The sequence below is a fragment of the Castor canadensis genome, chromosome 3 (genome assembly GCF_047511655.1).
Source record: "Castor canadensis chromosome 3, mCasCan1.hap1v2, whole genome shotgun sequence".
NCBI classification, from domain to species: domain Eukaryota; kingdom Metazoa; phylum Chordata; class Mammalia; order Rodentia; family Castoridae; genus Castor; species Castor canadensis.
This window is the reverse complement of record NC_133388.1, coordinates 52,553,866-52,578,454: the sequence shown is the minus strand read 5'-3', so window position 1 is coordinate 52,578,454 and position 24,589 is coordinate 52,553,866. Positions and strand designations below refer to the sequence as shown.

General features: G+C 41.7%; 1 protein-coding gene across 4 annotated transcripts in view; it reads right to left on the bottom strand.

Annotated features, from left to right (window-relative positions):
- Positions 1-24,589, bottom strand: part of Samd4a (sterile alpha motif domain containing 4A) — a 216,145-nt gene that overhangs the window by 75,776 nt on the left and 115,780 nt on the right. For 3 of the 4 annotated variants that reach the window (XM_020162024.2, XM_074067968.1, XM_074067967.1), the window contains exon 3: positions 15,830-16,348. In XM_020162024.2, coding sequence (XP_020017613.1) covers positions 15,830-16,348 — 519 coding nt within the window. Of the gene's footprint in view, positions 1-15,829; positions 16,349-17,463; positions 17,588-24,589 lie in introns of those variants that run through there. The other variant, XM_074067969.1, reaches the window with a different exon arrangement.

Below are 24,589 nucleotides of genomic sequence, written 5' to 3'. Positions count from 1 at the left end.
TGCAATGACACTTACCATGATTTTAGGACTTACAGCCCAGCCCCACTTTTAGGGATTGGCTGGCCTCACAATGTCAGTCTCCTACCCAAAGGAAAGACACTCTGGGGAATCAAGAGCTCTTTGACTTTGAAGTTTAGGAAGTAATGCTTGGAGATTCTTGGTGAATTTAGTGCTACATTGCCAAATGTAAACAAATGTATAGATGTGCCCATTTTTTAACCTAAAGACGCCTTTACTGTACTTGCAGTGAGCTCTGACTTTTAGATTGATATTTGTATATAACATTCAGTGGAGGTGTTAAAATTATGCTGCTAACCCTAGCAGATTTAATGATATCACAGACACGAAAGAATTTCCTGAGTAATGATAAGCATATGCAAATGATACCATTTCTTATAACCTAGCTCCCTCAGGTCTATGCCTACACCAAAATTCTTCCAGTTTCTAAGCATGCTGGGATCTTGCGCATGCTCTCAATATCGCCAGTTGATGCAGCCCAGCCCTCATGTCAATGTCTCTCCTCAGCTCATTCTCTCTAGCCCCTGAACATAGATGGAAGATCTTGTTCTCTGCATTTACAAGCTGAAGGGGGTGTTGGAACCACCCCTGCCCTACCAGTCCAACATCCTGAAAACAGGACTTGTTAAACACAGCAGAACAAATGCTACCTAAATCATCCCCACAGACAAAGAACAGTCATATAAGACTACTACATACACTGCAAACAAAACAAAACCAAAAACAACCGCAGAAATCTTTTTGATATTTATTTTAAATAATTCATAGATTATTAATGTTGATAGAGAATTTCAGGAAAGGAGGACCTGAACCTCAGATTTTGAGAATTCCTGCCAAAGAAGATTAATGAGCAAGTAGGCAATTTATATCTTGAATCACAATTTTAACCAGTGAGAAATAACTTGATGCAAGTTACTCTGTAGAGGTATCAGGGCTTGAACTCAGGGCTTTGAATGCTCTACCACTTGAGACACAATCCCAGCCCTTTGGGTTTAGTTTATTTTTCAGACAGTATCTCAGGATTTTGCGGGGAGAGGCCTCAGAGTGCAATCCTCCTATCTTGGCCTCCTGAGTAATTGGGATTACAGGGCATGCACCACCATACCTGGCCCAGATTTCAGGCAATGTTTTAGGAGTATACCCCCTATGTAAAATGCAGTATTTCTATGTGTTTTCTGTCATATGCATCACCTTAATACTAGCAACAGATCAGGAGAGTCACTCTATTTCCTCACACTTACTCTCTTTTCTTATAGGCAAGGTGACTTTCCAGGTATTCTAGGACAATGTCGAGTGCCAGGGCTACCCACTGATGCTAACCAGAGACCATCTCTTGAGAAACTGGAATGAGGGACAGACATGTGATTTTATTTTGATTTGAGTACAGAAAAGTTGCTTTTGTTGTTTTGTTTTGATTCCATGATGATAGTAATTTTTGAGACAGTCCAAAGATTATATGTCTGTGCTCAACTGTGGACATGTTTCACTTGGTGGCACATGGATAGGACCAAGGAGCATGCTGAATGTCAGATTTCTTAAAACAAAGAACCTTCAAACACCACACTTTTCTTCCAAAAACTCGTCCAACACTTTTCATTGTGACAGAACCACAAACACAGAGGGATGAACAGCTTCCAGAGGCCAGTGATCTAGGTAACAGGTAACTGAGCAGGGAGCCTTTTGACCAGGCTCTTTTCTTTAAAAAGGAAAGAAACTCCACATTTGAAACTGTAGCATGTTTCATCATCTCTAAGACCTGAACCAGTGTTTCTTGCCAAACTTCTTTTCTTTCCATGTGGCAGACACTAAGGAACACATGGTAGTGCCTTTCCTAGTAATAAACTTTAACGTGTTTCTAAATTATCAAATCTCTCCTCATTTAGCATGATTACTCCAGGCTAAATTGCTCTTGTCTTTTCTTTTTTTTCTTTTACATTTTTTTTGGCGGGACTGAGGTTTGAACTCACGGCCTCATGCTTGCTAGGCAGGCACTCTTACCACTTGAGCCACTCCACCAGTCTCCTTGTCTTTTCTTTTAGGATATCTCTTCCCTCAGCTCACTGACATCTTCATGTCTTTATCATTTTAAACAGATGACACGTGGTATTTACTGCAAAAGGGTACAGTGAGAAGTAACTCCCTCACCTAATCCGATTCCCACCACACTCCAGTTTTGTGTTCCAGGTAGGTGTTACAGGTTTTCACATTCTTTTTAAAATGAGGAAGACCAAAGTGAGATCTGATTTTTCACTGAGCATGCAGTTAACGCTGAATGTAGCAGGGGGGTTCTCTTCCTGGCTTTGACATATCCCTCTTCTCTGAGACATTTCACTGTCCTCCCCACCACCATTATGATGATGGTAGGTGCTGTGCACTCATCTCTGATGCTGTATGAGTTGGAGATTTTCTTACCTTGGAAGCACAGAATGAAAGTGCTAAGAAGGAGCCCTAAAGGCAATCCAACCAATCCACGCCTTTATAAAGAAGAGGGAGTTCCTAAGAGTAAGATCACATGGAGTTAGAAGTGGAGGGAAATTTACTGATCCACTGCCCTTTTCACTACGACATGTTATTATTCTTCAAAGCACTTGGACCGGCCACACATCCCTGTCCTGTTTCTCTATGCATAGCCTCATTTATCGCTCGTAAGTCCTATTCTGTTGCTTAAAGGTCATTTAAATAAATTTGAATAATATTCTTACACTTATTACTCATCAGAAAATTATTCCTGATAGTAATGAATCCCAAAGAAACATTAACCAATCTTTACCTTGCTCTTCTTTCTTTTTTAATCTGGTCGATTTCAAGGTGTTTAAGTAAGATATATCATTGGAACAATCCTGAAGGGGATACTGATATTTGTGGGATGCTGGGTCTTTATAGAGCTGATTTAAAGTATGTTGGTTTTAATTTAGTGTGTTGGGATAGATTTGTCATGGGGCTGTCCCAGGGATCCTATCCCACCATAGTTTACTGCAGAGCCTGGGCTGGTGGAAGAGGTACCTGTTACTATTAACAAGTGTGGTAGCAATGACAAGAATAAGGACTGAACATCTCTTGTTGGTAAGTGCTTCCTGCACATTTCTTAGTTAATCCTCCCCAAAACACAAAGAATTCTCTTACTTCACTTAACCAACTTGCTGGATTCACAAGCTCTCTCCATTCTCTTTAGACTATTTGCAAATGGAATGACTCACCAGCTCCTCCAGGACTGTAACTTACTTGTGCCCTTTTGCTAGCATTAAGTGAATTATAGGTGCACAGGGATCTACTGAATTCACTTCCAAACCTGTATAGGACGGTTGTACTCAATGTAAACATACAATTTTGAAAGTGCTACAGAAATGATAATATAAGATATAAAAAGTTAATTGCATGAAAACTTAAATACTTTAGAAATATTGGTTTTATTAAAAATTTCTCATTGAATTTAGAATAAGAAACAATAAGCTAAAAGAACAGAATCTGAAAAGATCCTGTGCTCAGTTTTTTTCTGCAAATGTCTTCAAATTCCTGCTCCATTTTAAGATGTCAGAGACAATAATGCATTAAGAATGTGATTTCTTCACAGAAAAGGCAAAGAACAACCTGTCAGGAGTCCACTTCTCAAAGAAAGTGCCATTTATTACACACAAAAAAGACTATGAAATCAGACATGGTGACACACACCTATAACGGCATCACTTGGGAGGCAGAGGCAGGAGGAACAGAAGTTTGAGGTCAAGCTGGGCACAGTGGCTCACCCCTATAATCCTAGCTATTCTGGAGGCAGATATCAGGAGGATTGTAATTTGAGGCCAGTCCAGGCAAAACGTTAGCTAGACCCCCATCTCAACCAATAAGCTGTGCGTGGTGGTACAATTTGTGATACAGGAAACATAAATGGGAGGAGAGAGGTTCAGCCCAACCTGGGCATAAATGTGAGACCCTATTTGAAAAATAACTAAAGCAAAAAAGGGTTGGGGGTTTGCCAGCGTAGCAAGTGCAAGGTCCTGAGTTCAAACACCCAGTACTGCCAAAGTCAAAAAAGTTCAAGGCCAATCTGAGCTATATAGTAAGACCCTGTTCTAAAAAAAAGCCCCAAGGGTTGGAGATGTAGCTTAGGGGCAGAGTGCTTGCTTAGCATGCCCAAAGCCCTGGGTCCAATTCCCAGCACTGCAGAAAGACTTTGAATGGATGTATATATTTAACATTTAAGTTAAAATAAGGTATTTAAGGTCTATTCCATATGAGCCTACGCTTTAAATACCTATGGCAATGAACACACCAATTACCCGTTCTGACCAAGTCAACTAAGAGATCCTCTGGGAAATTGCTTCCAGTTTTCTACACAACAAAGGACGTTTGGAGACCAAGGAACTTGTCCATGACTACGTACCTAGCAATTGATGGAGTGGACATTCAAACCATGACTCCAAAGCCATGTTATTCATTATTTATTTATTTTTGGTGGTACTGGGGTTTGAACTCAATGTCTCATACTTGCTAGGTGAGTCCTCTATCACCTGAGCTATGCTCCAGTTCTTTTGCTTTTAGTTTGCTTTTCAGACATCTCATGCTTTTGCCTGAGCCACCCTATCTCTACCTATGGCACACCTAGGATCCACAATGATCTTCTTATTTCCACCTCTTGAGTAGCTTGGATCACAGGTGTGAATTACCACACCTGGCCTGTTTTTGAGATAGGGTCTCACTAAATTTTATCTGGATTGGCCTAGAACTGTGATTCTCCTGTCTTTGTCTTTGTGTTCCCAATAGTTGGGATTTATAGGCCTGAGTCACCGTGCCCGGCCTACCCCTCTTTGCTTTGAAAGGTTGCCTGCCTCAGGTAGTTTGTTTGATAATGAAAATATGATTACAGAATATTAAAGTATAAAATAATCCATCATAAAGCTTTTAGCTCCATATGGGTTTTGCTATGTTTTTCTGAAAGGATACATCTCAGCAAGGTTGGTTGTAAAACAAAACTCTCAAGTAAATCCCCATGGTTTCATTTACTCCACTCTAACTCTAGCCATGGAATTTGTTAATGGAAATGGCCCAAACTTTTGACAAGGAATGATCCTGGAGTATGTTCAGAGTTTTAGCCTTTTTCCAACCCACAAAAACCCATTATAGCATTTTCCAGATTTTGGAGTCCTGTGACGATTCTTGCTTACTGATTCATTCCTTTCTTTCTCCCTTCCTTCCTTCATTCCTTCCTTTGTTCATTCGTTCCTTCCTTCTTTTGTTCCCTGCTTCCTTCCTTCCTTCTCCCTTCCTCCCTTCCTTCCTTCGTCCCCCCCTTCCTTCCCTCTTTCCTTCCCCCTCCCTCCCTTCCTCCTTTCCTTCCTTCCCCCTTTCTTCCCTCCCTCCCTCCTTTCTTTTGAGACAAGGTCTCACTACATTGCCCAGGTTGGCCTTGAACTCACCATCCTCTTGCCTCCACCTCCCAATTGTTGGGATTATAGGTGTGTGTCACATGCCCAGCTTTGTCTCTCCACTTTATACCCTTCTCTTAATGGTCATATATTTCAGGTTTCCTGATACTACATTATGCCTAATAGAATGCTAAAGGATGGATGGGGGGAAAAAAAGAATGGTATGAATGATTTTTAGTGCTTAAGAGGTAAAAATGTAGCTCCAATTGACAGTAATTGCTGCCACTAAGATTTACTCTTTCCCTGGTATCTGAAACCATGAAATTCAGGGATTTAATCTGTTTGATATAAAAGATGGCAAAGCTATACAAGCCACATTCATGACACATCTTCCTTCAGTGTAACCTGAGTTTGCCCCTGGAAATCTGAAAACTGAGAAGAGAAAAAATAAGCAAATGCAAATTTAAAAGTTTTCCATTTGTTTGTGGAGCAGCTGGTGTTAGGCTCTGACTCTCACTCTTGTGAAATAGTAGAAATCATAAGACTGTGTGGCTCAAAATGAATCTTAAAGATTTCCCTTGTTCATCCTTCCCCTTCCTCCTCCTCACTACCAGGCTAGTCCAGCTTAAGTCATTTATTCCAGCCAAAACCCATCCTATTTTTAAAGTATGGTAGATAGCGATAAGGCAATCCATCTAGTGTTTAATAACCCTCGCTGTTATATAAGTCTAAAAAAATCCTCCCAGATAGGGAATGGATGGCACAGCCAAGGTCTGTGGCACCCATGGAGGTCTTTGCTTCTCCCCAGCAGTGGGAGCTCACATGCACAATCAACTAGCAGACTTCTTGCTTACTACAGTGTTTTTCTGACTATTCTTCCCCAAGCCCTAGAAAATAAACAGTAGGCATTGTGAGAAACAGCAGTTTTATAAAACCTTTGAACTCTTGGAAAGAGGAGAAGGACTCACCCATAGCAACACTGGGCCTCTGAGATATCACTTAGCCATCATTACAACGCAGGATGTGTTAGGAAGGCCAATGGTATACTAAAAAAAGTTTCCCCAAAAGGGGAAGGAAGCTAATGCTAAAAATATATCATGCCAGCTGTTATAAATGCTTCTCAAAGGAAGCAAACCAACTACTACTTAGTTACCTCTTTGAAGAGCAAATGAGGGGTTAAGGATTAGGTTTGAGGGAGGAAGAAATTTTCTGTAGAGAGAGAAAATCTTTTGGTGAAAGACAAAATAATTACTTGAAGATTTACAAGGAACCCCAGACTACACAACTGGGCCTGAAGGCCTAGATGGGGATGGCCTGTGTCCAGAGCAACAGAACCTCCAGACCTTCTACCTCCTTTTCAGTCTTCAAAGGCCTCTTTTTTCTTACTAGACCTGCCCAGTGCTGCCAGTCTCTCCCCTTCTTTTGAATATTTGTTTTGATAGCTTCTTGTAGGTTGACTACAATGAGCTTGAAGTGGCTGGTGACCTTGTAAAAAAACATGAAAAGTGGAGGGACTTCATGAGCAAATGGGTATTCGTAAAAGAGGGGCCCTGGTTGTCTAAGGGGCTGATGGGAGGAATTTTTTTTCAGTTGCAAATCAGGGGCTCTTTCAAAGGAGCCACTTCCCTTGAGAGTCACTCTACCCTTCACCTTGTCTGTTGAAATAGTTTTGTTTCAAATGTTTGCTCCACAACCTAGTAGACATCCCTTCCATAAATGGAAGGACCCCTCAGTACCCAAGAAGGCCAGTAACAAAAACCATCACTACCCTCCACATCACACATAAAAAAGTTGGGTACTGGATACCACAAGTTATTTTTGTTTTTTTCATTTCGGAATAATTATAAATTTATAAGAAAGTACAAAAATGCTGCATAGAAAGTTCTTGTGTACCCATTACCCAGCTTCCCCCAAGGTGAAATCTTATGTAAGTACATTGCATTATCAAAACTAGGAAACTGACATGAACACAATACAACTAACTAGACTACAGACCTTACTCTGATCTTGGTAGTTTTTACATATACTAATTTTTTTGTATGAATTCATATATAACTGTATGGCATTTTATTACCCATATAAATTCATGTAACTACCTACCTCCCTAAACAAGATTACAGTACGTTTTTTTAAAGTCTGTTGGTATTGAGACCAATTTAGTAAGATAAGTCACAGAAAGAGCAAGAATAAAAATAAATGTCACTACAATGATTATGACAGAGGCTAAATGATCAATACTATCACTAAATATTTAGTGAGTTCCTGTGGACATTTTCTTGTTTATTTTGGAAATTCATTTTGTGAACATCTGCCTAGTGAACCCAGGAATTTATTAACTCTCTACCATTCAGCAAACATTTCTGGAAAGATGGGCAGACAGGCTTCAGCTCACATGCCATCACTTATTGAAATACAGTGGCTGCCTGGGGGAGGGGTTTATATTGAAGAGGATTCAGAGGCCACATCTGGGCTTAGCAAGAGACAGCCATTATCTAACAGAGATGCTCAGCCATGGGAGAGTGGCCGCTGAGTGCATGCCAGGAATTGCCATCTCCAAAATGTCTGTTACTTTTTCAGCCGCACAGTGTTTTGGGTGCTAGAAAAGAGGAATAAACACAACTCTTGTCAACAAGGAGTTGATAATCGGGAAGAAGAGGTGAACATGTTGACCAAAGACTGTGACCCTACATGCTAACAAGTGTTTTGACCAAGGCCTGTTGGTCAGAACAAAGCTAGCATGTAAACAGCCCCTATGCTTCTGGGAGTCATAGAGCAGCAGCAGTTCAGGCAGGATCTTACATCTGTATGTTATGGAGACCACTGAAGCAGTAGGGTGGCTGGTCCCTGGGGTGGGTGGGGGGCTAGGGGGCAAAATCAGGGTCAGAGAGAAACAAAAGTCTACTAACTACTCATTGAGTAGGTTAGCATTACAAGGAAAAGACATGTAATCTTGAATTAAGAGCTAGATTCTGGGGCTTAACTACCTGGATTCAAATCCTAGCTAAATCACTTACTCTGTGACACTGGTCAAATTACTTAACTTCTCTGTGCCTGTTTCCTTATCTGTCAAGTGAGTATAACAGTAATGTCCACACCATGGAGTTCTTAGGATTAAATGAGCTAACATTTATGTAAAGGATTTTTACATAGTACATAGTAAACACTGTATCAGGGAGTGCAATCATGACTTTACTTTTTTATGGTCTATGGTACCAAAATTTTTAAAATGCATTCTTTTTATCATAAGAAAATGAATTAAGATTAATAAAATAAACGCTACGGTTCTGAACTGTACCATAAACCTGTAGAAATGGGCAAATGCAATGGAGCTTTCAGAATTATTTTGGTACCCAACATTTCTGAGTTCTTGCCTCATGCTGGGCTAACAAAAGTCCACGTTTTAAAACCCAAATATAAAATAATGTCAAGAGCGCTAAAAAGAATCAAGTGCTGCAATGATTTGAGTACAAATAAGTTCATGCCATTTGTAGTTTTCTTTCAGGTCCAAATTTGCCAGCAAAGAGTAGAAAAGGGTCGGACAGGAAGTCTGGGGCAAGTGTGGTAGCACTGACCTCCATGCAAAGAGTTCTGTAAGCATTTAAGAAAGCCAGGAAATACTTACTCTTTTCCTGAATGATTTATTTTTTTCTATAGCTGACTTCAGACAGGAAGCAAATCTAGAGATGCTAAGCCAGGTTCTTTGCACCCTATATTTGAAATCTCTTGTGATGGCTAAAACAAAGTTGACTGAGATTTGTGTTAGCCAATACTTTGGTCCTTTCTGGACTCACAGGCTATGGTGAACTTGCAGATTCTTGCTCAGTCACTGGGTTGAGCGACCTTACAAGAAGAATGAGGCAGACTTCTCACCCAACCCCAAGCCAGTTTTCTCTCTCATGGAAGAAATGGCCCAGCTCAAAGGTCCTTGAGCTCTCACTTGATTTAACCTCTGCAACTGATTAAAGATACTCTTGCCTTTGGATAAAAACAGGTTGGTTCTCATTAAATTAGAACTTTATTTTTGGCCCCTATTTTTAGCCTCATTTGAATCCCTTCCTTCAAAACTCAGTGTGGTTCCACTGCTTAGTTTTAATTCCTTCTTAACATCCCTTTTTCTCTATCTCAATGTTACCACATCTTCTCAATGTCAACATACATCCTAAATCAAGCTTGGTGCTAGCTTGTCATCCCATTATGCCTCTAATCTCTTTGGAATCATTGACTCAACTTTCTTTACCCCTTAAATGCCTAGCATATGTGCCCTCAATTTCTCTCTACTGTCTCTCCTTAATAAATCCAATGTCAATTCTTGGTCTTTACCTTATTAAGCCTATCAGTAAGTCTGACTCAGTTCATCACTGTTTCTCTGAAACGTTTTCTTCATTTGCCTCGTAAGACACACCTTTTCTCTAACCTCAGTAGTTTCTCCTCAGTTTCCTTTGCTGCTTCCCCTTCTTTCCTGTGGCCTTCAGAGGTGTAAGTGTCTGGGCTCAGAGTTCTTGACCGTCACCTTTATCTATGCCTTGGTAATCTCATTTCATAGCATTAACTACCACCCATGGCTGATAAACTCCCAAAGTCTACGTTAGCTCAGTCTTCTCTCCCAAGCTACATACCTATGCATCTAATTTCCTACTGAACATTTTGGATTCTCTACAAGACGTGTCAAACTCATCAGCTACGACATGAGCTCCTGCTCTTATCCCAAAACCCACTGTACTTGGCCAATAAAGACTTATCAATATCAACTGACAGCAACACCATCTTTCTCTTTGCTCAGCCAAATCATTCTGTAGTCATTTTTGAAGGCCCTCTTATTTACTTTGCAGGAAATGCTTTGGTTTTACTTTCAAAGTATATATAGATGCTGACTTCTTCTGTCCCTTCCACATAGTTATCCTGGCTTGAGCCATCATCACCTCTTATCTGGATGACCCAATGGCCTTCCTGTTCCTGTCTTTGCCCTGGTACAGTCTATTCATACCATACCAGTCAAACAGATCCTTTTAACATGTGAGTCAGGTCATGTCACTCATCTGCTAAAAATCCTCCAACAGCTTTCTGGTTTACTGAGCATGAAAGTTCCCAATATGGCTAATGAGGTCCTATGGAAGTATCCCTCCCAGTGATCTCTCCAACCTCTCCTACCACTATCTACCTTACTCTCTTTTGAGCACCAAACTCTTTACTCTTCCCCAAATACATTTGGCATTCTTCTATCTTGGGATATTTTCCCTAGCTTTTTCTTGGTCAGGATTAGTCTCCGCCAGACACTTGGCTGACTTCTACACCTCTATCAAGTCTTTGGTGGTGCATCAGATTCTCAATGAGGTCTACCCTGACCACCCCACTTTACACTGCAACCACCTCACTACCTCCATATCACTGATCAACCTTTAATGATCTATATAATTTTCTTATATGCTATAATCTACATTCAATATACTGACAGCTCAACAAGGGATGCAACTTTGTCCTATCCACTAATGTGCCCCAAGTTCTCCTAGCAGGTAAGGCCTATAGAAGATACTCAAGAAGGCTAGGGATGTGACTCAGTGGTACATTGCTTGCCTGGCATGTGCAAGGCCTTGGTTTTGATCCACCAAACAAAAAAAGTACTCAAACATTTTCAATGTGAATGAACAAATAATGTATGTTCAAGTCATTACCGAATCCTAATCCTAATGATTCTACCTTGGCACATTTCTGGTGTCAACTCCTTGTGCTTTGTACCTGTTCCTATCCTAATGATACTTTATTGTTTCACAACTGAGCTTTTGAAACTTATTGACCATGCACTCATCACTTGCTACCCATGTGGCTGGCTTGCTCATAGTTGACCAATACCCTGTCTGGCACTGTTCACACATCACTCCCGTGTCCAAGGTATAAATGCGTGCCCTCTTTAGGAGCTCTTGGATCCCATTCTACTGTTTACCTTGACTGTTGCTCTTCACTCCTCTTCTCACCACAAGCCTCTCCTTTCCCTTCCCTGGCTTCTGACCTTGCCTGCAAACTATAAACTCCATCCTTTTGCTTACAATGCATATTCTCACCCTGATTTTCACCAAACTGTCCTCCCCTCTCCATCCTAGTTCATTTCCCATTGCCCTTAAAAAGGTTTTCTTGCCCCTCCAATCCACAAGGATCTCTCCATTCCAAACATTCACAGCACTCACAGTACAGACCCTGCTATGGTTTGAATGGGTTCTTCCAAAGTGCATGTATTGGGAACCTAGTCTCCACTACAACAATGCTGAGGGTGCTACACTGAAGAGAAGAATTAATGTTATTATTGGAGTGGATTTGTAGTAAAAGGGACTTTGGCCTTTTGTTGTGCTTTTCCATTTTCTTTCTTACCATGCCTTCTGCCATGGTATGATGCAGCAGAAGGTCCTCACCAGATGTGGCTCCTTGAGCTTGGGCTTCCCAACCTCCAGAACCATGAGCCAAATAAATGTCTACTGTTTATAAATTAACCAGTCTGTGGTATTCTGTTAAAACAGCACAAAATAGAGGAAGACCCTCCATTCAACTGATACTAAATACTTTAAGCTTCATAGCACCTCTTAAGAGTACAATTTTTACTACCCTTTTATGTAACTCAGAAATTATGAAATTTCTGTGGATAATAACTTGAGCAAAAGGAAATATTTAATTTTTAATTGTGAGACTAGTTGACATGTCTTTTTTCTCCAATTATATTACAGGCTCCTGGAAAGTGGGAACAATGTCTTAAGCTTCCTTAATGTTTCCCATGGACTCAAGCAGTGCTAGGCACACAGCAGATAGACAGTAAGGGCTGGAGGGGAGGTTGAATGATTTGGAATCCATGTAGGGAAGAAGTCACAAATACTAAGTGGCTCTGTTGAAGGCACAGTGACCAGAGGAGGAAAAATATCAGTGAAATAAACCAAGGTTAAAAACTAAAAGTATTAAGGGGGTAACTTTCTAGTTAGTTACCCTTCACTAGCTGTCATTAATGTGATTGATAATTTAAAAATATGTAGACTAACTGATTTCAGTTTTTATAATCATGCTTTCTGCAGATATTCTTTTCTACTTTAAAGAGGTATGTGTGGCACAGGAAATCATAAATCTGACCCATTTTCTTCTCTCCCTCCCTCTATCCCTTCCTCCCTCCCCTTCCCTCCCTTCTTCCCTTCCTTCTGTCCTTTTTTCAGTAATGGGGGATTGAACTCAGGGCCTCACTACTTGCTAGGCCACAGTCTAACCTATTTTTCTATTACAGTGGAATTCTCCAAAGTCAAAGCATATTCAAAGCCCCTAGACCACAGATGTCCCTGACTTAGAATGGTTGGACTTAATGATTTTTTGACTTTCTGATGGTGTGAAAGCATACCAACACAACCATTCTATGTTTTACTTTCAGTACAGTATTCAGTTACATAAGATATTCAACTTTCTTTCTTTTTTTTGGCAGTACCAGAGTTTGAACTCAGGGCCTCACGCTTGCTAGGCAGTCTCTACCACTTGAGCCACTCCTCCAACCTTTTTTGAGGGCGGCATTTTCAAGATAGGGCCTCACAAACATTTTCTTGGGCTGGCTTCAAACCAAGATACTCCTGATTTCTGCCTCCCAAGTAGCTAGGATTACAGATGTGAACCACTAGTGCTCAGCTCAACTTTCTTATAAAATAGCCTTTTTGTTAGAGGATTTTTGCCCAAATGTAGGGTAATGTCAGTGCTCTGAACATCTTTAAGGTCAGCAAGGCTAAGCTAGGTTAGATGTATCAAATGCAGTCTTGAGCTATGATATTTTCAACTTACAATGGCTTTAGCAGGACATCACCCCATCATAAGTTGAGGAACATTTGTACTTTCCAAGGGAAAAGTTGCTTTCATCAGGTGACCATGGGAACTGAAAACAAGGGCGCAGACTGGATATCAGCATCAGCACTTTGCTCTTTACTGGTTTTTCCCAGTTTTGTCCATCTGTTCATCTAGCAAGCACTGATTGTGTGCTTTCTGTTGTTGTTCTGGCCAGGGCTAGACATTTATGTTATCTCCTTTACCTATCTATAACCCTTAACGGTAGAAATCCTGAATGTTCCCACTTTACAAGTTATGAGCCTTGTTCAGAGAAGTGAAATAGCTTGAGCAAGTTGTAGTTAGCAAATTGCAGGTCTGGGATTTGGACTTGGGAGGGTGTTGGCACTACAGTCTATGTTCTTCCCACTTTGTCAGGCTGTCTCCAGGTGCTCAGTATATAGCTGACAGAGTCACAGTGAACGAACATAATGAATGAACATAGCCACCACAGATCCTGCACATGTAAAGCAACGGCAGTGACATTTTGGTGTCCTGAAATTCACAGTGCTATGGCCTATGTGTTCAAATGAAACATTCCAGAGGGAAGAGCTTTCCTCTTTTTTTTTCTTTTTGGTGACGTTCTTTTTGTTTGTTTATTTTTGAGGCAGGGTCTCACTATATGACCCAGGCTGGCCTTGGACTCATGATCCTCCTGCCTCAGTCTCCAACTGCTGTTATTACAGTGCCAATACTTTTAAAGAGGGCTCCAACCCATTTCTTTTTCCAGAGATACGTAATCTAGTCATCTGGCCAAACCTGCAAGTCCTTTGCAATTCAAGAACTACCAGGGATTCCAAAGTTGAGAAGGTCAAGACAGTCATCTACAAACTTCTTCCCCTCCCTTGGAGTGGGTAGTCACAGTGATAAATATGTGCCTGTTCTCTATAACCTGATAACCATCGTAAGTGAGCTAATTTTGTCAAGACCCAACCCTGAGTGTCTCAACCAGCAGATGGAAATGTGTGATGACCCAAGACTGATTTCATGATAAATGACATGAAATGTAAAAATGCAAAAGACCAAGTTTCAAGAGAGCAGGCTGTTCAGAGCTTGCATCTCTCAGTTATCAAAGAGTTTTGTAACAATAACTAGGTCCCTTAGCTGACCCAGGAAATTTGAGCCAAGAGACTTTGTCATCTGCCTGCATGTCTGCTGTACTAGTGTCAGCACCACTCCCCGTCATGCAGAGACTAGTGAAAACACTCCTGGCTGGATCACGAGCCTATGAAAGACACCAACTGCCATCAGACCCTCTTACATAAGTCAATGATGTGATAATCACCCAATTCCCCAAATGTTAAAGTTACTCAGATCTAAATATAAAAAACAGAAAAAAATTAAAAATTTCTTATATTGTATCTTTGGGATTTCCTTGGTTATTCTACTAAGGTACTGTTTCAACTAATGTAGTTATAATTCAACATTCCTACTTATTTGAAAAAACTACTTAAAGAGGTCCACTAACCAAAATATTCAAGTGGAGGTAGAGGCCAAGAAGGCAATGCTGCTAATCTGTAATCTTTTAATCTGATGTCTCTTTGTTTTTGGTGCTGGAGATGGAACCCAGGGCCAGACACATGCTAGATAAGCAACTCTACCACTGAGCTCCATCTCCAGTTCTCTTGTATCCTTTACCTGGGGTACCTGAATGTTGACAGGAACACTGGGTCTGACTGCAAACTCTCTCCCAAGAGTGATGCTGTACTCACAGAGTTATGCAAACTAGCTTAAGGAATGCTGATGGATCGTGGGTTGTTCCCCAGCCATGCTACTTTACATAGACACAAAGGGTGGACTGGTCACTTCGCTTGGCCTAAGTGGGGAGCCATGGAGAGGACTCCTGGTTCCCAGTGCCCAGTGGTGGGCACAGCACTTTGTTTTAGTGGTCAAAAGAGCACAGGGGCTGTCCTCTACCCTCCCCTCCCACAAAGCAATTCCTGACCTGTCTCTCCTAAGAGGTTAGAGTGAGCAAGAGGAAGCCCACAGCATCCACACCAGGCCGAAGCACAGAGCAGTGTTTTCAGTTAGCAATTCTGCTCCTGTTGGTCAGGAGCAAAAGTGGTCCCCAACAACTGGGGATTCAACCAGAAAATGCAAGGGAGGGAGCATTCCAGGGTGAAATTTAAAAAAAAATTAAGGAAAGAAAAATTTAAAAAAAAAAGAAAGAAAGAACTAAATGCACAAAGCCCATGTGGGTGGCTGGTTAACCATGGGTTAGAATCAAGTTTAGAGAATCACAAAGTAACTCAGTGTCTTGGAAATCCCAAAACCCAGGGCGGAAGACATGAGGGTGCAAGGCATTTTTTTACTTGTAGAAATAAGATGTTTCCTTCTTTTACCACTTATTCTCTCTCTCTTTCTTATTTCTGTATTTCTTTTTGATCTGTCTGCAACCAAAATTTGGACCATCTGTCACTTTTACCTGCCCAACGTTTCCATCTTTCCAGAGTCAAAGACCAACTAATATGGTGTCCAATGAGCCCATTCCCACAGCCAATTCCCATCAGCCCTTCTCTCCCAGGGTTACAGGGTGCTCAGAGCAGACATTGTCAGCACGACATGCCACACACAACAAGTCACCAAACCAGACTGTGTTAAAGGACTTCCAGGGGACTTACTTGTACTTGTGCTGGTTCCAATGGTATTGATTGTGGTGGGGACAGATGAGGAGGAGTAGAGGGGCACATGGCCGTTCTCACACCCCAGGCTTTTGTCCTGCCAGTTGGAGGCATTGATGCAAATCCCAGAATCCCGAGAGTTCTGCCACCCATTGAGCTTGTCATCGGAGTTCTGTCTTTGGTGATAGTAGTGAGTCTGCCCATAATCCACAGAGTCTGAGCGGCCTCGGTTCTGGCCGCCAAAGCTGGTCGACGTGCGGTCCTCCAAGTGATTCAGCCACATGGCCAGAGCACTGCGGTCTTCCAACGAAGTGGCCGGATGGATCAAAGCATAGGACAGCAGCTGCCTGCTTTCCTCAATGTGCTGGTTGTGTTCAATCGAATGCGCCAGGATTTTGGGCAGCAGTTTCATATACTCTACTTTTGCGTCAAGGTTTCCTGGCTTCAGCAAAGGCAGGTGAGTTAACAGGAGGGAAATCACTTTATCCTTGGATTCCTGTTGCCATTGGTTAATGATTCCTGAAAAGGAAAATATGCAGGGTAAATGAGCAAATACACCCACAGTGACACTAAACACCACATTCTAAATTTAGAGAATCCTGTGGATTATAGTCCCAATCTATGTACTCTGGCTAAATTTTCTCAAAACAGCCTGCACATCAGATTGGCTAATTGGCATCAGGTTTTCAGTTACCAGGAACTTCAGTGAAACACAGATCATAAACTCTTAGACGTTCGGGGCTCCATCTAATTCTCATTCATGTCTCCAAAGAGGCTACAACTACCTTGGTCCAACCAAACAGAATTTGTCCCACTTTCCTTCTTAGAAAAGTCCAGGCCCACCGCTAGATAGATGCTAAGACTAAGAAAATCTCCATAGAAAAGTCAGTGTAATCAAGAGAGTCCTGGTGGTAAAGGCTGCCTCCTCATCCCAGACATCTGTTAAAAGGTGGTTTAAATCCTGACAAAGGTATTTGTGGGAAATTGGTAAAGTTTCTGTTATCAAGAAATCTGTCAGGAAAAAAAGGACCTTCCTCCCCATCATCTCAGTGCAGTAAGATTAGAGCTTTCTGGTAAGAAGCTGACTCAGAAAAACTGTAGCCCCAAAGCTAGAAATAAGCAATGGAGGACTAGAGGTATGGTTCAAGCAGTACAGCATCTGCTTTGCAAGTGTGAAACCCTAGGTTCAAATCCCAGTCCCACCAAAAAAAAGGAAAAATCACCTGGCTAGAATAAACAATGGATTTAAGATTCAGTTCCAGGGACACCTCTGAGCACATGCTAAGTAAGGCCATTTTTCTTTATGTGAAGATTTGCTTGCTTTTATTATGGTAAAATACAAATAATACTAAGCATTTTAAGTGTACAGTTCAGGGTCACCATTGTGATCATGGTGAAAGATCTCCAAAACTTTTTTACCTTCCCAAAGTGAGAAATAATTAATAACTCTCAAACAATAACTCCCATTCCCCCATCTCCCCAGCCCCTGGCAAGCCACCATTCTATCTTCTGTCTCTATGAACTCGACTATTCTAGGTTCCTAAGACAAGTGGAAACATACAGTATTTGTCTTGTCCTTTTGATTGCCTTATGTCCCCAAGATTCAGTCACAGGAAGGTCTGTTTTTAACTTACCCACAGGGTCCCTTCTGTCCCTTCCCACTCAAAACACAAACAATGCAATTTGTCTTGATGTTCTTTCAGAAGTGGCTTGTTCTGGAGGTTGACAGTTATCCAAAGGACTGGGGTTGTCCTGCTGGTGTTCACACAGTATCTATGGCGATAGGAGGGGTTCTCACAGCCACAAACTACAAATGCATCAGCCTTACCATGAGGCCACTTTAGACCACAGGAAAGAAAAGTATTCAAAGAAAAGTGTGAGTGCTATAGTTTTGATCTGGAATGTTCCCCAAAGGCCCATGTTAAGGGCTTAGTCCTAAGGTTGGTGATATTGGGAGATAGCAGAAATGTTTAAGAGGTGGGACCTAGTGGGAGATTTTCTGGCCACTCAAGTGGAACCCTACCCATTTCTTCTCTTTTTTACTTCTTGTCTGGCATGAGATGAGCAGCTGTCTTCCCTATTTGCTCTGGCCATGGTGTGCTGCCTTACTACAGGCCCAAAAGCAACCAGTCAGGGACTGGAACCTTTAAAACTGGGAGACTAAATAAATCTTTCCTCTTTTTAAATAGATTATCTCAGGTATTTTACTATAGTAACAGAAATCTGACTATCACAAATCAGCAAGGAAGGCAGTGTCTAATGGGCTTGGAGTCAGGCAAACCTGGGCATGAATTCCAGAATTGCCACTAATCTTGCAGTGGAACCTTGGTAAGTTTTCACCCTCAACTGCCTCATCAGTCAAAAGTGGCTCTTAGATTGAATGAGTTAAAGTATCAAAAGGACCAATTAAATACTTGATGTGGAAGCAATTCCTTCTTTTTTCTCTGCATTAGTCAGACCCACTTTGATTGTGGATGGTCTGGAATACTAGGATACTAGAAAACCAGAGATAACCCTGGAGAAGTCACTTAAAAATATCAACAAGTTGGGAAAGAGGTAGAAGTAAAAAGGTGAAAGAAAATGGGATTGTCAAGCCTATAACAATACAAAGAGATGCTTGACTCTCTTCAAATGGGGGTTTCCTGAGGACATGTTGAAGTCAACTATGTGAAGAAGTCACCACACAAAGCAGAGGAGACTGAGACAGGACATGGAGAAGAACTGGACTGCCAGAATGATAAAAGACTCAGTGAAGTCACCATGGAAAACTTCCAGAATCTCCATCCTAGGGGTCTGAATACTACAGCCAGACGATCCACAGCAGGGTGGTTCAATAGTAGTATGTCAGCCACTATGGAATTTGAAATTTTCTAGTAACCACATTAAAGAAGAATAAAGATAAGGTATAATCTATTTTAATGATCTATTTGATTTTACCCAATCTATCCAAATTTCAACATGTAATCAATATAAAGCTAGTAAAGAGATGTTTTACCTTCTTTTGTTTTGTTGTAAGTCTTTGGAACCCAGGGCGGCTTTCATCACTGACAGCACATCTCGATTTGGATGTCTGCAGTGCTCGGAAGTCTGTGTGGGTGAACTGGCCAGCACAAAGGGGAAGGAGGGTGGGAGGTCTCTCCCAGCTCCCTGACTCTATATTTAACCAATTGCCACCTGACATATGACAATCCTTGTGTGTTCCTCTAGGTACAGCTGTCTTTTAAAGCATCTCTGGGAGATGAAGAAAATACCAGATTTTTTTGTTTCGTTTTGCAGTACCAGGGCTTGAACTTAGGGTCTTCACCTTGAGCCACTCCACCAACCCTATTTTTTCAAGATAGAGACTCACAGAACTATTTGCCTAGGCTGGCTCTGAACCGCGATCCTCCTGATCTCTGCCTCCTGAGTAGCTAGGATTACAGGCGTGAGCCACCGATGCCTAGCAGAAAATGACATTTCTAATGCTCCTGTTCAAACATTGTCAGCAAACACCAGACGTGTTCTAAATGACGAATATGCCTAGGATGAAGACAAAATCTACCCAGCAAGCCCAAGGGTCTAAGGCACTGGAAGGGAGTGAAAGGGGCCAAGAGGAAGAAAGGTCTGTGTGGTAGGCCAACACTGAGCAGGGGTAGCCAGGGAATACCCTTGACCAAGTGCATTTACAATTAAAAATTGGGAGCAACCTTTAACAAAAATGCAAAAGGATGAGGAACTCCCTAGCTTTGTGCTAGGTCATTTCCCTGTTTGCATATTCTGCCGTCCCCACAAGGTCAGCTTTAAAACAAAATGTAGAGTACAAACTATCTTATCTCCACATGACTGCTCTATGCTGGGATTAACCTAGGCTTCTGAGAAGGAACCAGCATAGCCAAAGGCAGGAAAATGAGAGGCCACTGGCCTGGGTAGGTCTGAAAAGGCTCCATCTTTGGGACAAAGCTTTGGTGGTCTGGGGCTGTGGTGAGGCCAGGAAGAAAGCTATGGCTTTTGTTTACTACCACTGGAAATAAGATTGCCTTCTGAGGCTAACCACACCTAGTGGATCAAACCCAGCAGTATTGGGTGTCTTCCACATTCTATGTACTCTTCTAAGCCCCACACATTTAATTATTCATTTAATCCTCCCAAGAAGCTTGTGAGGTAGGTCCTACAAGTAGCTTTATTTTACAGATGAGGGCACAGAGGCACAGATGGGGCAGGTGAGTTGTCCCAGGTCTCCTGGCTAGTGAGGTAGCAGGCTGGAGGTAAGCAAATTAGCTTAATATACATAAGGACTATCATACCAGAATGACTTGGCCATAAACCAGATATATTAGTATTCATGATGTATAATTATATCTAAAATGTGTATAAATATGTAGTTGATATAAATATCAATATATTAATGGAGTACATGGCTCAGCGGAGTTGGCCAGCTATGGAAATGTAGAAAAAAGAATTATAGAGACAATGTAGAGGGTACTTTTTGTAGTTTTAAAATATGCTCACTCACTTTCTTTGGTGCGCTTCTCTTTGGAAGTAGAGCCTAATTCCCTTCCTTTTAAGTGTAGCTTGGGTTCAGTGTATCATTTCCAGCAAACAAAACGTGGTAGAAGTAGCAGTGTGTGACTTCGGGGATCAGGTTATAAAGGCATCGTGGCTTCTGCCTTGCTCTGTCTCTTGGATCACTTACTATGGGGGAAGCCAGCAGCCATGTTGAGAGGTCACACAAACAACTCAGTGGGGGAGATCCTTCTGGTGAAAAACTTAGACCAACTTGCTAGCTATGTAAGGCAGCCCTTTTGGAAGCATATCTCCATCCCAGGTAAGCCTCAGCTGACTGCAGCCCAGACAACAGGTCTATTGAGGGACCCTGATCAACAGAACTAGTGATTTATTACTTACTTATTGTTTTAAGCTGCTAAATTTTGAGTAATTTGGTAAGTGGCCAAAGATAATACAATATCCAAGTACCCTTCTGGAATAAGAAAGTTTTAGCCATTTCTGGCAAAGCCATTCCCATTCTGAGATAGACCCAGGAAGCTAACCTGTCACCACTACACATTCTCCTCACTTTGCTCCCCTTGTCCTGATTATCTGCTCATCAATAACCTTTGGACTATGAGTTTGCTTCCTGGGGCCTCAAGGAGAAATGAACTGATCACAGAGACTTGAGATATTTCCAGATATGGTGGTGGTGATTTTTTAGGGCAACTTTATAGTTTCTGATTGTGATTTGGCTTCCCGTGGAGGCCTGCCTACTGGGAGACTGTGTGCTGATTATACGGACTTTGAGTATGTCTGGTCTCACTGATGAAGGCTTCTCATGGCAAATTAATAAGCCAGCATTGCAGGGTCTACCTCCATACTTTCTAGTTGGTGTGAATCAGCCGCTCAGGATGAGCTTTCCCAGGGCATGAATAAGACTGAGCATGCCACCTTCAAACAGAAGCCAGATCCCCCATGTAGGGACTTGGGACATTCTGGCTAGGTTCTGCCAGCTGCCCACTGGCCTTCCCTCTTGTATCCACACCACTTTCTAGAGAGCAGAGGATCTTTGCTGAGACTGCTACTCAACAAATTTTCCTTCTTGGATAATCCAGGAATCCGCCTCACTTTCAAATAAAATTGATCACTTCTGGGTTGCACTTTCTACCATTACTCAATATCCCCCTATGCGAAAACAGCATGGAAAACTGAACTCCAAAACCTGTGAGGTTTGATGGCATCAACACACCTCTATTACATTCTCTGAATATTTTCTCTATGATTTCTCTGAGTAAGAAGCAGAGATGTAAGAGTTTGCTAGATGTTTATTTAGGCAAAAGTTAATGATTTACAATCTGTAAACCAGTGACATAGGAATAGTAAAAAAGAAAAATTAAAAGAGCTATAATTAAACACCATGAGGATTAGGAAACTGTCCCAATGATTCTTGGAGTGACAAAGAATGTGTTTAATACCAAGTCTGGTATTATTACTACACAATGATGTGTCAGTGTTTAAGGGCTCCAGTTGTTAGTAAATTACCCTTAAATTGCTATTTTATTATACCCTTGTTTTCGGTTTAATAACATTTACTATAAAAGGGTTTCTCACAAGTACATTTAGGCAATTTGCTCATGCGAGAAATGGCTGTGAATTAAGTGCATACACACAAGAAGTATGGGCTAAATAAATGTGCCAAAAGCAGGAATAGCAGTGGGTCTTAAATGGTTAAATGTTCCTTGGAAGAATTTACATTACAGTCTCAGTCCTGGATACATCAGCCACCAGAGGTTTCTAAATTTAGTAAAACTCTGAACAATTCAAAAACTGATAACGTCACAACAAGCACTTGGTAGGTATGTGAGCTGACAGGCACCCCCAAAAATCAGGGAGAAAATTGGCAAATGCAACATGGTCAATGGTGGAATTCTTGTGTTGGTGCCTGCTCTTGGCTTTTGTCTTCCAAGATACCTTATTGAGCTGAGAGAATAAACCCTGGATTGTTATCAGTTATGATGAGGGGCCTACCCAGTCGGGAGTTATGCAGCCCTTAGCTGCAAGTGGTGTTCAGAACAGACAGGAAGGATTAAGATGATATAAACCCTCTCTCAACTTTCAGGGAGGGTGATTGTTTTCAAGATGGCCCCCACTGAACTTTCCTGATCCCTCTCTACCCATCCTGACCAGAGCTGGTCTATACAACCAACAGAGCGAAGTGGAGGTATTCTGATATTAAGTCATAAAAGGCATTGCTTTCTTGGTTCATCTACTGTGGGGGAAGTCAGGCACCCCAACTGTGAAGATGCTTAGTCATCCCAGGGAGCGGACCATGTGGGAGGAACCCAGGCCTCCTACTAATAGCCAGAGTCAACTCGGCAGCCATGTGACTGAGCCACTTGGAAGTGGCTTCTCTAGCCCTAGTCAATATCATAACTACAACCTGGTGAGACACCTTGAGTCTGAACTGCTCAATGCCAAAATTCCTGAGAGATAATTGTTTGTTATTATGTTAAGCATTAAGTTTTGGGGTAAGTTGTTACACAGCAATCATTAACCAATACAAGGAGCTTCATTCTAGTTGGTTAAAAAATTACTTAAAATGTTTCTGTCCTTTAAAATCATTGGAAGATGCAGGACACTTTATAAACACTATAGACTTCTCTGAGAGCAGGAAGGTCATCTGATGGGCATTCATGGGCACCCAATCATGCTCAAAAGGCAAGAACCAGATACCTCTGGCTCCAGCAGACACCAGGACTCATTCACCACTCCAAAGTGATCTAGTCATTTCTTTTCATTTTAATGAGAATATAATATGGAGGGATACACTGTGATGTTTACATGTGCTGATGATATTTCTTAGATTCACCCCCTCCATCCTTCTCTCTTATTTCCCCTCCCCTTTCTTAGAACAATCTCAACAGGTTTCATGGTTCTATTTTCATACATGAATACAAAATATATCCACTATATTTTCCTTCTTTTCCCTCCCCCTCCCACTGGTACCCAGCCCCAACAGAACCTGTTTTACCTTACTGTCCTTAATTTTTTATTGTTGCACTGGGGGTACATTGTTACATTTACACACAGTCTTACAGTATATCATAGTTGAATTCATCTGCTCCATCATTCTCCTTTATCTCCCTCCTGTTCTTCATTTTATAAAGTGTATACTGATTTAGCCCTTTCTTCAATGAGGACGTTCCATCTGTAGTAACTTTCCTCCAGCTGCTGGCTTGGTTGGGTGCTACAGAAAGCTTCCTTTGATCCTGAAGGACCCAGATTAGCTACGAATGCATCCTGAGATCTTGGCCAAGAGCTTAAGTTAGGGCTGGGATTTGCCTTCAGTGTCTGACCCGTTCCTGGCTATGTCTCATCCTTGCGGGTCTGATAAAACAGTCCAGCTTCCCCAATCACCTATGTTAGTTCTGGCCTCTGGCCTATGAATATGTGGACAACTCCCACAGTCTTGTTTCCAGGCCAGATTGCTCGCCTGAGTTCCAACTCACATATTCACCTGCATCCTCTACATCTCCAGTCAGATGGTCTCAATCCACAAGTGCAAAGCCTACTCTTTTTTTTTTTTTTTGGTGGGACTGGGATTTGAACTCAGGGTTTCACACTTACAAAGAAGGTGCCCTACCACTTCAGCCACACTTCCAGTCTCCAAAGCCTACTCTTACTCTCAGTCTCACCGAATCTGCAACTTGGCTGTTCTCCCCTATCTCTGCCAATGGCTTCTCCATCTTTCTACTAGCTCAAGTCAAAACCTTGGAGAATCCTTGACACTCTTCTTTCATATCCCATGTTTAATATGTCAGCAAATCCTGTGAGCTGAATCTGCAAAATATATTCAGAATCTGAACACAGCCATCCTTACCATGCTTCTGCATCACACTCCAGCACCACCAAGAGTCTATTATCAACGATATCATTTTAAAAGCATGGCTTTTTTTTATACTAAAAGAAAGGTCATGTCACTCCCCTGGTTAAATATTCCAGTGGTTTCCCATCTGCTATGGTCTGCATATGGTTTGAGTGTGTCCCCCAAAGGTTTATGTGCTGGAAGACCCTAGTGTGGCAGTGTGGAGGTGGTGGGACCTTTGGAGGTGGGGCCTAGTAAGACATAATTAGGTCATAGGTACACTGCCTTTAGAAGGAATTAATGTAGTTCTTGTGGAACTCTTGTTAGTTCCCACAATGGTTGGTTGTTACAAAAAGAGCAAGCCTGGCTCCTGAATTCCTCTGGCTTTTGTCTCACCATGTGACCTCTCTGCACAAGCTTATACCATT